Source organism: Bos indicus x Bos taurus, chromosome 1 (assembly GCF_003369695.1).
Source record: "Bos indicus x Bos taurus breed Angus x Brahman F1 hybrid chromosome 1, Bos_hybrid_MaternalHap_v2.0, whole genome shotgun sequence".
Taxonomy (NCBI): domain Eukaryota; kingdom Metazoa; phylum Chordata; class Mammalia; order Artiodactyla; family Bovidae; genus Bos; species Bos indicus x Bos taurus.
This window is the reverse complement of record NC_040076.1, coordinates 44,791,729-44,806,904: the sequence shown is the minus strand read 5'-3', so window position 1 is coordinate 44,806,904 and position 15,176 is coordinate 44,791,729. Positions and strand designations below refer to the sequence as shown.

Genomic DNA, 15,176 nt, shown 5'->3' with positions numbered 1-15,176 from the left:
ACATTAGATCCCGGAAGTTGGGGACCCCTGCTGTATAGTAGATGTTCACTATGTTTTCAACAACACTCCAAGATTAGGGAGTCAACAGTAAAATGGAAAATGCCTGAGATTTGGAGTCAAACAGACCCACATTTAGAACCTAGCTCCATTACTGAGTGATCCTGGGAAAGTAACTTGCTCTCTCTGAGCCTTCTTTATCAGTCAATTGGGAATGATAATATCTAACTTCCAAGTTGTCGTGAGGACAAAATGAAACACAAGGACAAAATGAGAATGAAATAATGTGTATGTAAAAGTCGCGTCCAGCAGCCAGCACATACTTATTCCTCAACACATAATTCCCTCCCTTTCCTGCCTTCCATGTTTCTCAAGCTTATTACTCATTAGGCTTTAAGTGACTTTAACATGAGGAACTGCTTCCAGCTAAGCACCAGCTCAGAGTTCCTACAAAATGGATACTCAGGTGTGTGAAGAAGGTGGACACCTCCCACCTCCTTTCCTGCTGCTCTGTCACTATTCCCACCAGGGTCACTGAGCCCCTCAATTAAGCATCACCTCTCAAAGGCTCACATTCTCGCTGCCAGCAGAATATCAGAAGGGAGTCTCTGGGTTTCAGAGCACAACACCTACAATCAAAGAGAGAAGGCCATCAGTGCAGACACCAGGCATGTTGACTGGAGGCCCCAACTCACCTGCCAGAACCAGCTTCCCTGAAGCAGGAAAAGGCTTGTCCGCAGAAGTTCCACAGTTATACTGGTCTGTGCAAAGAGCTCCATGAAGGCAATCACGCCTGTCAAAAATACGACCAAGACCAGAAGCTTGTGCACAAAGATGTCCAACATTTCCCGGCCATGAATGTGATTGTAGAAAACAAAAGCTGTCAGAGGCAGAAAAAATTGTTTGCCTTTTTCAGTGAAACTATCTACTGTTTCCCTCAATACACAACTTTCATAAACACACACATTTATTTGTCCAAAATATCAGATGCTCACTGCTTCCTACAATATTGGAAACCTCTAGCATTTGGGGGGACTTCCCAGGTGGCACAGTGGTAAAGAATCTACCTGCCAATGCAGGAGGTGCAGGAAATGTGGATTCCATCCTTGGGTCTGGAAGATCACCTGGAGTGGGAAATGGCAGCCTACTTCAGTATTCTTGCCTGGAAAATCTCATGGACAAAGGAGCCTGGTGGGCTACAGTTAATGGGGTGGCAAAAGAGTCGGACATGACTGAGCACACAGCATTTTTGGAGTCATCACTACCTCTTTAGGATGGAATCTTTGAAATTTCCTTTCCCCTTCCCCAGCTTTTATTCTCTTCTCCACTATATCATGACATTTTCTATAACTATATTTCAAAGCCATGTTTTATGCAAAAATAAGAATAATAAGCATGAAGGGAACAGTGAAACAGGTGTTGAGGTGAACAGACAGATGAATGAGACAAACCTTCACCTTAAGAAATTCAGTCCACTGAAGGCAGTAAATATACACACAAGTCATAAGAGTGGAATTTGATGGGTGTTATAAGATTCTCTGGAAGCTCCCAAGAAGTAGTAACTAACTATATTTTTTAATCCCATGGACAGAGATGCTGGCTTCAGTTTCATCCTTTTCATTTAGATGAGAGGGAAAAGATGTTCACTGAAAATATGGTAACACCCTCAGATAAAGAGAATCCTGGCATCATGGCTGGTGCCCAACCAAAGCTCTTACCTTTGGATGTGGGAGGCAAAGTGGACATTAGGAAAGACTGTCTCTTGATAATGGGGAGATTTTTCTAGTTCTACAAACAATCTATCCCTTATATATAAAATAAATGAAAACAAATCATTAAATACTTGTTTTCAGTGTTTCTGTACAGAGTAACAGGGAGGCTAATGGAACAAAGAATGTTAGGACTTCATTTTTATGCGACCGGATTTTTTGGACCCTGTTTATCATGTAATGGTGGAGTTTCACTATATCAATATTAGATTTGGAAGCTACTCTACTGTGAGTGGTGGTCTCCTCGTTTGAGGATATTTATGCTTCACTATTCTCAGCTCAATTTTATATGTCAAAAATGGAAATAATGATCATCTCTTGGATAAATCAGAGATAAACAATGGCTGTCATTATTGTTGATTCGTTGCTTAATCGTAACAGACAAGTTCTGCAAGCCCCATGGCTGGAGCCCAGTAGGCTCCTCTGTCCATGGAATTCTCCAGGCAAGAATACTGGAGTAGGTGTTTCTTTAAGAAAATGTGAACTATGAATAAAACACATTGAATTTTTTCATGTGTTGTACTAAATGAGTCAGTGTGTGTGTGTGTTAGTATTCAGTCATGTCCAACTCTTTGTCACCCCATGGATTGTAGCCCACCAGCCTCCTCTGTCCATTGAATTCTCCAGGCAAGGATACAGGAGTGGTAGCCATTTCCTTCTCCAGGGGATCTTCCTGACCCAGGGATCAAACCCAGGTCTCTTGCATTGCAGGCAGATTCTTTACGAACTGAGCCACCAGAAAAGCCCAAATGAGTCAGTAGGGAAGGAAAATCTTTGGCATCCTGTCTAGGACATCTCAATAGCTCACCACGGCCCAAACCAAACAGATGACCTTGTGGGCCAAGGCTATACCAGGATGCAAAAGAAATATTATTGTAAAGGGCTAGACAAATGTCCAAGAATAATGAAAGGTATATGAAAATACTCATACTTACCCTCCACAAATAAGGCATTTGATAACATTAACTTGCTAAAGGAGGCAGGAAGTGAAACGACGGTAGAAGATAAGATATTGGTTACACCCAGCAGCCCAAAGAAGAAGTACATGGTAAAATGCTGCCAGCTCAGGAGTTGGACCCATTGACCCTCTTTGTAGTCATATAAGGTCAGGTGTGGTCCTCCAGGATAAAACTGTTCTCCAAGGATGCCTGCAGAGGGATATATCACACTTTAAGCCATCTTTCCACAATTTTACTGAAAAAGGAAGATGAAGAAGAACCAGGCTACTTCTTATCCCAATATATTATCTTTTTATGGCACTGATTCTTCTATCTGGGCTGTTACCTAACAGCTGAGCACTGGTTCTTTAGGCTGGTTTTGAAGCTTCAAAGATTGGTTTGGATAATCATTCTTAGTCAAAGATAGTGAGTTTCATCAAACAGCTATTTCAGATCTTCAAAGCTAATGGTCTTAGTTCCACAGAGTTCCCTGATTAGTTCCCCTGATGGCCTTAGTTCCTACTTTAATGACTAGATAAATCCTGAGTAATTTTAGATTTAGATTTGTGAGATTAATCCTATAGCATCTGATTAATTCTTCTTACATAGTACATCTTTGGGTAGTGAGTTGTGCTTGGTTCAGGATTAAAATGCTAGAGTTCAGCTTCTCCCCAGTTACGGATAACTGAGAAAGCACACACAGATATAGCATACAGTCTAGCCAGTTATACAAATTCTGAAAAACTTTCTTGAAGATGCTGCTTCATTTATTTATCTATAGAATTTGGCAAGGAAATTCCTCTCTTTGAAAAATAGTTGATCCACAGTTGGATGACCATCGCAAAGACCTCTCATCATGAACAAAGTATGAAGAAATCTGAAGGAAAATTAGGAAGTTCTGCCTTCAATAAAGGAGAGGCTGAAGTGGAACTCTAAAAACACAATGTTTTTACAGAATCATAGAACCAATGGAAAGGCCTTACAATCATCTGGCCCAACCTCTGTCTCTAATTTAGTAACCGCACAAAAAGGATGAACACAGAAGATAAGGTTTTCTTCAATCTGAACCCTGTGGATAGCCTATCAGCAATAATTTATTATTGACACTTTCCCATAATCACTTGATTACCTTTGTGACATTTTGAAAAATGGTTTTGGATAGAGTTAACTCTTTCAGGCCTCAGAATAACTGACATAAAATTATCTTAAAGGCTCCAACTAAATCTAAAAAGAAAATTCACCTTGACTGGACAGGCAAGTTAATTGCTATGACTAACTCATAAGGAATAGCCCTTTGTATAACATGAAGTATAAGTTCTAATAAATTATACTAGGTAGAAATTACAATTAGAATACGTATTCAGGTATTTTTAATGAAATATTTATTTTAGCAATTTTTTGTTTTGATATTGAATTATCTCTTTGCATGTGAAAATACCCCAAAAAGCAAACAGAACACAGAAAAGGGTCACTCACCCGTTAAAGTCATTCCAACTATTACAATTCCTTCCAACATTTCAGCTCGATGGAATAATGCTTTGGAATCAAGGTAAGAAGTCCGTTTCTGCTTTTTGAAGGCATATTTCAGAATGTACTTTATAGTCCACCAAATCCCCAAGATAAAGAAGAAGGATCCAGGGAGAGCATGGCCTTTGAAATTCCCCATAACTACCAAAATAAGAACATAGAGAAGATGAAGGTGTTTCATTTCCAAAACTTGGCCAAAACATCACTTATTCCCATGTACTATCTTCTGATGATGGTAGATATATATTGCTGGGTCAGAGGATCCAGTATAACTGTCGACAGACATAGACCAATTACAGGATCAACAATACCATCAAGTAGAAAGACAGACATTCGTTGAACAATTAACCTTATTCTAGGCACTGTGTCTACTGGTTTACATGTGATCTCTAACCTAATTTTCACAATATACCAACGAATCAGGGGTTAAATCATATTTTCAATTGGGATACAGGTGTTGAGAAGTGAAATTACTTATCCAAATCTCACAATTATTAAAAAAAACTTTGATGGACGTGAGTCTCAGTGAACTCCGGGAGTTGGTGATGGATAGGGAGGCCTGGCGTGCTGCGATTCATGGGGTCGCAAAGAATTGGACACGACTGAGCGACTGATCTGATCTGGGTGTAGAGTGAAAGAGAAAAAGAGAGAAGTCTGGGATGGATGTTTTGGCCTGAGAACCTGGGAGAAGGGACTTGCCACTGTTTTTAACAAGGAGCTCAAAAGATCTCTTAAAAGTGATAGTGTGTACTCAGCCAAAACACTTTAATCATATTTGAAAGATAGTAATAGGAAAGTTCTATCTTTATGTTTAAAACTCAAAGTGATATGAAATTGCCTACAAAAAATTTTAAGTAGGTAATTTCAGAGTATCAAACATCGTGTGTGGAAGAGACCACTAGTGCTCATCAAATATCTGTGTATTCTTCCACGCACTTTTCCCAGCCTCCTCTCCATTTTAATCAGAACCATGTTTCTAGTTCTGTCCAGCAGATTGTGGCATTTGTCACTTTCATGTTAAGTCAGTTAAGAGCTTATGTGACTCCTTTAACTTGTTTTTCCCCTGCTTTGGCAACCTAGGCATGGTATAACTACAACATAGAAGATAGTCAACCAGATTGCATTAGATTTTTGCAGGAAACAACTCTTTATTGAGTTAAGTCATTAAAAGTTGACATTTAACAGCCTAATCCAGCAGATTGAGAGGGATACCAAGCCAAATCAAATTTAAATTCTGTAAACATAACTGCTATATGATCGAGCAATAAAAAACAGAAATATCCTCCTTTTTTGGTGAGTGCTATAGAAAACCAGGCTTGAATTGAATTGCTACATGATCAAGCAACAAAAAACAGAAATACTCTTTTTTTTGGTTTTGACCAAATATGTCTTGAATTCAGTCTTACAGAAATTTAGTCTTGAATTTTTTGAGTTTACGTGAGTAGTCCTTTGTTCAAAGCTAATGTACCTTCTACAGAATAACAAAGAGAGAACTCAGAATCATCCCTGTGGATTGGACAGTAGATCAGTGCAGAAGAACTCATGAGAGGGGGATTTCAGGATTCTCCCCAGCCCAGTAGGGCTGAGTGCTGGACCCCTTGGTTTGGGACAGATTCCTTTGAGTTACTTCCACATCCTCCTGACAGAACCGTGAAGTTTCAAAGATGAACTATGAAGCGGACTAAAACACTAAAAGTCTCTTAAATCTCCAGCTGAGATCCCAGACGGACATTCCAGCAGCCCCTGAATCATCCATACACTGGAGTGGGTTGCTGTTTCCTTCTCCAATGCATGAAAGTGAAAAGTGAAAGTGAAGTCGCTCAGTCGTGTCCGACTCTTAGCGACCCCATGGACTGCAGCCCACCATGCTTCTCCATCCATGGGATTTTCCAGGCAAGAGTACTGGAGTAGAGTGCCACAAGAGACTAAAAAATACGTCTACATGGGATTGAAAAGTACACCTACACTGTAAATTTTTTTTAACTTTTCTGGAAAAGAATCTGATATATTCTAAAGGAATCTTAAAGATTTTTACGTTCCTTGGTACAGGGATTGCACTTCTAGGAATTAATCCTAAACATCTAACTGGAAATAGAAGTACCAAATTAGAAATAATATACATCTCTAAAATTAGGAGATAGGGGATATATTTAGTTAAAATAAATAAATAGGATTTTTTTAAAAACTGAGGAAGATCTGAAGACCTAGAAAACTAGATCTGAATCCCAACTTTACCATTTACCCACTCCATGTCTTTGGGAAAGTTATTTACCCCTTCAGAGCCTCAGATTCCTCTTCTGTTGTGATCATGGGGCTCATGTGCTCAGTGGTATTCAACTTTTTGCAACCTGCTCTACAGTAGCCTGCCAGGCTCCTCTGTCCATGGAATCCTCCAGGCAAAAATACTGGAGTGGGTTGTCATTTCCTTCCCCGGGATCTTTCTGACCAAAGGATTGAACTCTCATCTCTTGCATCTCCTGCACTGGAGGCAAATTCTTTACCACCTGGGAAGCCCCCCTCTTTTCTTAAGTAAGACAAACTTTCTAACTGATAAAATGAGATATTTCAAAGCAAACAAACCACAGTATTATTAAACAAGCTCCGGCTATTCTCAACCCATCTCAAACTATGAAAGAAAAACAAAAGTAAAACCAGATGAGAAATTCTACTTGGATACCAACTGCAGCAAAGCAAGAAGCACCTATACCATTCACCTAGCAATCATTCATGTATGGCCTGTAACATTGCTCCTGCTGCTGTCTTAGAGGGTTACTAGAATTTTCTGTGGTTATTTAACTCCTTGACTGCAATTAAAGTATAAGCTGCAAGTAGATTGAAAGCAGGAACCAATCTACTCTTCCATTCCCCACTGGACCTATGAAGCTCTAAGTTAACAAGAGTAAATAAGCCCTTCTTATAACACAGGATCACATATTTATTCAACACCTCCATTGAACTAATCATCTTATTTATACCACCCACTACCAGAAAATAATATTTTCTCCAGTTATCACCACTCATCCACTTACTCAAGCCCAAAAATATGAAAGTCATCCTAGAGTCCACCTGTGTCCCTGAAAACTAATTGGTTATTGATACTTACTGCCTCTACTTCCTTTGTCAATCCTCTCCTGCCCCAAACTTGGTTGACTTCCCCTAGCCTCTTGAATTTTATCTACTTGGAAAATCCTCCCTCATGGACAGACAGAAAAGAATCACTCTTACACCTTCTCAGAGTACTCAGTTCTTATTTTAATGAATTCTTTGTGTGATTAGTTACTGGAAATGTGCCTTCTCCATTAGCCTGTATGCTCATCACTATATTGTGAGAGCCTGTAAAGCAGGTAATTGAGGCCTCTCAGTGGTTATGAGCCTGGGTCATCCATTTTTTCTCTTTTTTTAGGTTCTTGGTATATGGGGGATAAAAAAGAAGGAAGTTCCAAACAAGAGTTACCAAAATTGTGGTTGCTTTTAAATATTCAGGTTTTCCTAATAAATACTTTGAATACACACATAAAATATATTGCGTATTTTAGAAATGGCATGAAAATATCTGAATTGTAAAACTCTAAGCCAAGTCTACCTCCATGACCAGCTAACAGATTCTTGTACCCCCGAAGGCTGAACAAACCAGTATATCTCAGAACAGTCCCTGGGATGTGATTGGGAGGCAATGGGAATAGTTGAAAGATTTTGAGATGATCAGAGTGGGATAAGAAATGACTCCTTTTCCTATGTCAGTTATAGAACTTCTGTATCGTTAGCCTTTTAATCTGAAACATTCTAATAGTTCCAATCTTTCTGTTTAAAAGACCCAAACAAAATGAAGTCAAAGCAGTCTTGCTATATTTGCCTGGCTAAGGGACTCAACAGACCCAGTTGCTCCTAAAAACAAAAATGGCACTCACTTAATTTCACTTCCATTGTGGAGAGAGAAAACTCACTCAGAACCTCAAACATCACTCAAGTCAACTTCTAGAACACCACCACCTGTATATCTGTCTTTTGTTCCCTGGTTTCCTATTGCCTGCAAGTGCAATTGCTGGTAAAAACCTAGTAATCCAGAGTTTAATTAGATCTCAATCCAAAAGCTGACATGTTGCCTTTGGAAGGAGAACATGGGGCCCTCCTCCACAAAGCAGAGCACTCCCGCCAGACAGCCAGCAGAAGCCCCGGGGAAACCACCAGGCTAGCAAACCAGAAGGTCCTTCATCAGCATCCTCCCTGCTTGATCGCACCACTTATAAAGGTTCAGGCGGCCCTAAAGTGGTGAGCTTCATGATTCAATCACTGGTTTCTAGCTTCCAGTCATCCTAAAAATTTATACACTTCCCCATCCAGAAAAAACCCTCTGCTCCTAATGACACCAAACATCACCCCCTAAGCTAAGACAAGAAACAATGCCTGAAACCCCTATTAGCTGTATTTTACTGACCAACACCTGCCATACACGAACACTCACTCACCACCCAAAAGGGAAATATTTTAAAACTCTAGCATTTGGGGGTAATACTGAGCAAATCTCAAGTGCAAAATCAGGTGTTAGGTGTTCATTCCCATTAACCAAAGCCACTTAAACAATGACCAGGCCTGTGTACGGAAAGGGGAGAGAACTGAAAATAGTTGCGAGAAACAGGTTCTGAAATTTACTCATTGGATTCTGAACCAGATATAAATGAAAACCATGGAGAAAAATTTAAACTAAAAATTCATCTTCAGCCACCACCAAACTTCAAGTAAAAATTCATCTTGAGCCATGACCAAAATAAAATAATACTAAATCTTATTTAGTGACTCATATCAAGACATTTATAAATCCAATACAATAAACCAATTTGAGCTATTTCTTGAGCTCACTTTATCATTTGCCTTCATTTTCAAAGCAATGTGTATATAAGCATATGTAGCTTTAATTTTTTTTTTTGATTCTCCATCATTCCATATCAGTTCTTTCTCTCCCAAATTTCAACTGTTGATGTATGGAACAGTCTTATGGACTCTGTGGGAGAGGGAGAGGGTGGGAAGATTTGGGAGAATGGCATTGAAATATGTAAAATATCATGTATGAAACAAGATGCAAGTCCAGGTTCAATGCACGATACTGGATGCTTGGGGCTAGTGCACTGGGACGACCCAGAGGGATGGTATGGGGAGGGAGGAGGAAGGAGGGTTCAGGATGGGGAGCACATGTATACCTGTGATGGATTCATTTTGATATTTGGCAAAACTAATACAATTATGTAAAGTTTAAAAATAAAATAAAATAAAAAAAAAAAGACATTCTTAGTTAAATTATCCTTACCTTCACACTTTCCTCAGTGTCAACTCCCATGCAATTCTCTTCTCCCAGAATAGAATTTACAATGGTCCCAGTCTCAAGAAGGAAAAGCAGATACTGACTGGCCTAAATCTAAAATTGTCCCGTTTTCCTCCTTGGAGACTAAACCAATGTGCTCACATTAAATCAATGTGCCACCTTGAACCTGAGCAGATAAATCTTCCGAATATGTCACAATGCCTGCATTGTGTGTCTAAGGACCACATCCTTTTAAACACCCTACCTCCAGTTCAAACATTGTGCCACAGAATATTTCCCAATGAGACTCACCTTGACACCCCACCCACATGACCACAGTCCTGTCCCACCTGCTGTGAAAACCAGAGCCAGGAGAACATGTCTGATCTTTGGCCTCTGTCTTCCAGGCTATCAAGATGGACAAGCAACAAAAGGAAAGACCATGGCAGCAGTAATGTAATAAAGCCTGATTTTAAGTCTGATAAAGACAAACCATCTTCTTACAGGGCATCAAGCAAGAGACTGGCACAGGTGCTTAAGTTGGGAGTCACAGCCAAATCAAAGTTATAGGAATAAGAAAGTTCAGTTCAGTCCAGTTCAGTCACTCAGTTGTGTCCAACTCTTTGTGACTCATGGACTGCAGCACACCAGGCCTCCCTGTCCATCACCAACTCCCAAAGTTTACCCAAATTCATGTCGGTGATGACATCCAACCATCTCATCCTCCGTCATCCCCTTCTCCTCCTGCCTTCAATCTTTCCCAGCATCAGGGTCTTTTTAAATGAGTCAGTTCGCATCAGGTGGCCAAAGTATTGGAGTTTCAGTTTCAACATCAGTCCTTCAAATGAGTATGCAGGACTTATTTCCTTTAGGATGGACTGGTTTGATCTCCTTGCAGTCCAAGGGACTCTCAAAAGTCTTCTCCAACACCACAGTTCAAAATAAGAAAAGATGATGGGAAAACATTTAAGTAGGTCAACAGTGAAGGTCACTTGCCCTCACAGAATACACAAACTGAGAGATAGGTGAATAAATAAGTTAGATTAAATTATTCTAAACCAATATGAGGCTTGCACAAAGTAAAATGTGGACAAGAAAGAAGCAACAGTCCGACTCTAACCTGGAGAGCCAGCAACTGCTACCTATCTGCATTCAAGTCTTATTTCCTCCTTCAGTGTAAACTCTTGGTGAACAAGTGCCATGTCCCCTAGAATGCTTCACACCTAGTTAGCACTCAATAAATAGCCAATGAATGACGAGCTCCTGCCTGGGACCCCACCTCCCTGAAACACTGGCCTGGGTGGCAAACAGGATCAGAAAGAGTCAGGGTGCCTAATTAAAGGCAGACTGGGCTCACTTCACATCTACTAAATCAATCAGCAGGAGGAAGCCCAGAAGTCTGCATTTTTAAGAAGTACTCACCACTTGATCTTTAGGTACTCTTGAGTTTTGAGGAACAAAGGCTTAGAGTATGTGGGGGACAAGCAAGGTGGCACAAAGACACTCAGATTTAAATGTGGCTTCCCCATCACCATACCCCAGAGGTATTTGTCTTCCATAAGTACCTAAGTCCTGATGTGTTTGCTTACATCACACTTCGTATTAGGCAATGGTGTGTGGCTCAACACCTGCTCTTGAGACCAGACGCTAAACTGGCTCTGTCAGGTGACAATAACCATTCCAGAGTGCTGCCATTCTATTTATTTTACTCTATTTTATCATGCATTATTAAGACATCATTTTACTTTTATCTTTTCTATACCCCTGGTTCTAATTCCCATATCCTTCTCAATGTTCAGATAGCTAAAACCATCCATGTCACATGGATCATTCTTCTTCAAACATCCAGAATCACAAACAGAACACTCAACTTGAAACTATGTGACAGGATAAGGAAATCCAAAGACATCTTGAAAAACAAAACTGACAAATAGAAAGTAAGAATAAATGCCATGTTACATTATGTGCCTGTAGCCAACTCTTCAAATATAGAAGCCTAGATTGTTTCTGTTAGTAGTGTTGCACCTGATATGGGTAGGAAGCTGCTGCTGCTGCTAAGTCACTTCAGTCGTGTCCGACTCTGTGTGACCCCATAGATGGCAGCCCACCAGGCTCCCCCATCCCTGGGATTCTCCAGGCAAGAACACTGGACTGGGGTACCATTGCCTTCTCTGGGGTAGGAAGCTAGCAGGTACTATAAAGTGCGAATAACTTTTCATGTATCTGCTTATTCTCTCTTTGAGAAAACTGAAGGAAATATTCTTTCCACCACAGTTCAGTTCAGTTAGTTGCTCAGTCGTGTCCAACTCTTTGCGACCCATGGACTGCAGCACGCCGGGCCTCCCTGTCCCTCACCAACTCCGAGAGTTTACTCAAACTCATGTCCATTGAGTCAGTGATGCCATCCAACCATCTCAACCTCTGTCGTCCCCTTCTTTCCACCACAGGTATGAGGAAACTGATACTCCAAGAGATTTACTAACACTATGGCACAGAGTTATTAAAGACCAGAGCCAGGATTTCAAGTTCTTTATATATCTGATTCCAAATCCCATTCTGTCCCCCTAGATCAGGGCAAAGACTAGAAAAGGTTTTTGAATAGTCCCATCAGAAAGTCTTCATCAAGTACATTTGCATAGGTTAAACATAGAAGGGAGAGGAATCGTCCCTCTAGGATTATCAATAACTGAATTATCAGCACCAGTGAAGGAGGTGAAGCTTTTAATGTAGCCACAATATTTATTTATCCACTAGGATAGTCAAAGTCAGAATGCACAAGGATGCCAACAAAAAAGGAAATCAGGCTGAGTAGTGTGCAACATCATTTGACAAAGGTCTAGACACTGAGATGAGTATTAGTGATGTGGTAAGAATCTAAAGCAGTCATCTGTATTTCCAGGCTTCATTCAGTTCAGTTCAGTCACTCAATCGTGTCTGATTCTTTGTAACCCCATGAACTGCAGCATGCCAGGCCTCTCTGTCCATCACCTACTCCCAAAGTTTACCCAAACTCATGTCCATTGAGTCAGTGATGTCATCCAACCATCTCATCCTCTGTCATCCCCTTCTCCTCCCACCCTCAATCTTTCCCAGCATCAGGGTCTTTCAAATGAGTCAGCTCTTCACATCAGGTGGCCAAAGTATTGGAGTTTCAGCTTCAATATCATTCCTTCCAATTAACACCCAGGACTGATTTCCTTTAGGATGGACTTGTTGGATCCTCTTGCAGTCCAAAGGACTCTCAAGAGGCTTCTCCAACACCACAGTTGGAAAGCATCAATTCTTCGGTGTTCAGCCTTCTTCACAGTCCAACTCACATCCATAGATGACTACTGGAAAAAACATAGCCTTGACTAGATGGACCTTTGTTGACAAAGTAATGTCTCTGCTTTTTAATATGCTGTCTAGGTTGGTCATAACTTTCCTTACAAGGAGTAAGCGTCTTTTAATTTCATGGCTGCAATCACCATCTGCAGTGATTTTGTAGCCCAGGAAAACAAAGTCAGCCACCGTTTCCAGTCTTTCCCTATTGTTTGGCATAAAGTGATGGGGCCAGATGCCATGATCTTCATTTTCTGAATGTTGAGCTTTAAGCCAACTTTTTCACTCTCTTCTTTCACTTTCATCAAGAGGCTCTAAAGTTCTTCACTTTCTGCCATAAGGGTGATGTCATCTGCATATCTGAGGTTATTGATATTTCTCCCAGCAATCTTGATTCCAGCTTGTGCTTCTTCCAGCTCAGTGTTTCTCATGATGTACTCTGCATATAAGTTAAATAAGCAGGGTGACAATATACAGCCTTGATGTACTCCTTTTCCTATTTGAAACCAGCTTGTTGTTGCATGTCTAGTTCTAACTATTGCTTCTTGACCTGCATACAAATTTCCCAAGAGGCAGGTCAGGTGGTCTGGTATTCCCATCTCTTTCAGAATTTTCCACAGTTTATTGTGATCCACATAGTCAACGGCTTTGGCATAGTCAATAAAGCAGAAATAGATGTTTTTCTGGCACTCTCTTGCTTTTTCGATGATCCAGCAGATGTTGGCAATTTGATCTCTGGTTTCTCTGCCTTTTCTAAATCCAGCTTGTACATCTGGAAGTTCACGGTTCGTGTGTTGTTGAAGCCTGGCTTGGAGAATTTTGAGCATTACCTTACTAGCATGTGAGATGAGTGCAATTGTGCGGTAGTTTGAGCATTCTTTGGTATTGCCTTTCTTTGAGATTGGAATGAAAACTGACCTTTTCCAGTCCTGTGGCCACTGCTGAGCTTTCCAAATTTGCTGACATATTGAGTGCAGCACTTTCACAGCAATATCTTTTAGGATCTGAAATAGCTCAACTGGAATTCCATCACCTCCACTAGCTTTGTTCATAGTGATGCTTCCTAAGGCCCACTTGACTTCACATTCCAGGATGTCTGGCTCTAGGTGAGTGATCACACCATCATGATTATCTGGGTCATGAAGATCCTTTTGTACAGTCCTTCTGTTATTCTTGCCACCTCTTCTTAATATCTTCTGCTTCTGTTAGGTCCATACCATTTCTGTCCTTTATTGAACCCATCTTTCCATGAAATGTTGCCTTGCTACTTCTAATTTTCTTGAAGAGATCTCTAGTCTTTCCCATTCTGTTGTTTTCCTCAATTTCTTTGCACTGATCGCTAAGGAAGGCTTTCTTATCTCTCCTTGCTATTCTTTTGAACTATGCATTCAAATGGGTATATCTTTCCTTTTCTCCCTTGCTTTTCACTTCTCTTCTTACAGCTATTTGTAAGGCCCCCTCAGATAGCCATTTTGCTTTTTTGCATTTGTTTTTCTTGGGAATGGTCTTGATCCCTGTCTCCTGTACAATATCATGAACCTCCTTCCATAGTTCATCAGGCACTCTGTCTATAAGATCTAGGCCCTTAAATCTATTTCTCACTTCCACTGTATAATCGTAAGGGATTTGATTTAGGTCATACCTGAATGGTCTAGTGGTTTGCCCTGTTTTCTTCAATTTAAGTCTGAATTTGGCAATAAGGAGTTCATGATCTGAGCCACAGTCAGCTCCTGGTCTTGTTTTGCTGACTGTATAGAGCTTCTCCATCTTTGGCTGCAAAGAATATAATCAATCTGATTTTGGTGTTGACCATCTGGTGATGTCCATGTGTAGCGTCTTCTCTTGTGTTGTTGGAAGAGGGTGTTTGCTATGACCAGTGCATTCTCTTGGCAAAACTCTATTAGCCTTTGCCCTGCTTCATTCTGTACTCCAAGGCCAATTTTGTCTGTAACTCCAGGTGTTTCTTGACTTCCTACTTTTGCATTCCAGTCCCCTATAATGAAAAGGACATCTTTTTTGGTTGTTAGTTCTAAAAGGTCTTGTCGGTCTTCATAGAACCGTTCAACTTCAGTTTCTTCAGCGTTACTCGTTGAGGGATAGACTTGGATTACCATGATATTGAATGATTTGCATTGGAAATGAACAGAGATTATTCTGTCGTTTTTGAGACTGCATCCAAGTACTGCATTTCAGACTCTTTTGTTGATTATGATGGCTACTCCATTTCTTCTAAGGGATTCCTGCCCACAGTAGTAGATATAATGGTCCTCTGACTTAAATTCACCCATTTCAGTCCATCTTAGTTCACTGATTCCTAGAATGTTGATG

At 40.4% G+C, this 15,176-nt stretch overlaps 1 protein-coding gene across 2 annotated transcripts in view; it reads right to left on the bottom strand.

Annotated features, from left to right (window-relative positions):
- Nucleotides 1-15,176, bottom strand: part of TMEM45A (transmembrane protein 45A) — a 115,404-nt gene that overhangs the window by 26,363 nt on the left and 73,865 nt on the right. For both annotated transcript variants that reach the window (XM_027559258.1, XM_027559163.1), the window contains exons 2-4: nucleotides 4,181-4,372; nucleotides 2,702-2,914; nucleotides 693-877 (exon numbers count right to left, since the gene is read on the bottom strand). In XM_027559258.1, coding sequence (XP_027415059.1) covers nucleotides 693-877; nucleotides 2,702-2,914; nucleotides 4,181-4,370 — 588 coding nt within the window. In that variant the 5' untranslated portion in view covers nucleotides 4,371-4,372. The remainder of the gene's footprint in view (nucleotides 1-692; nucleotides 878-2,701; nucleotides 2,915-4,180; nucleotides 4,373-15,176) is intronic.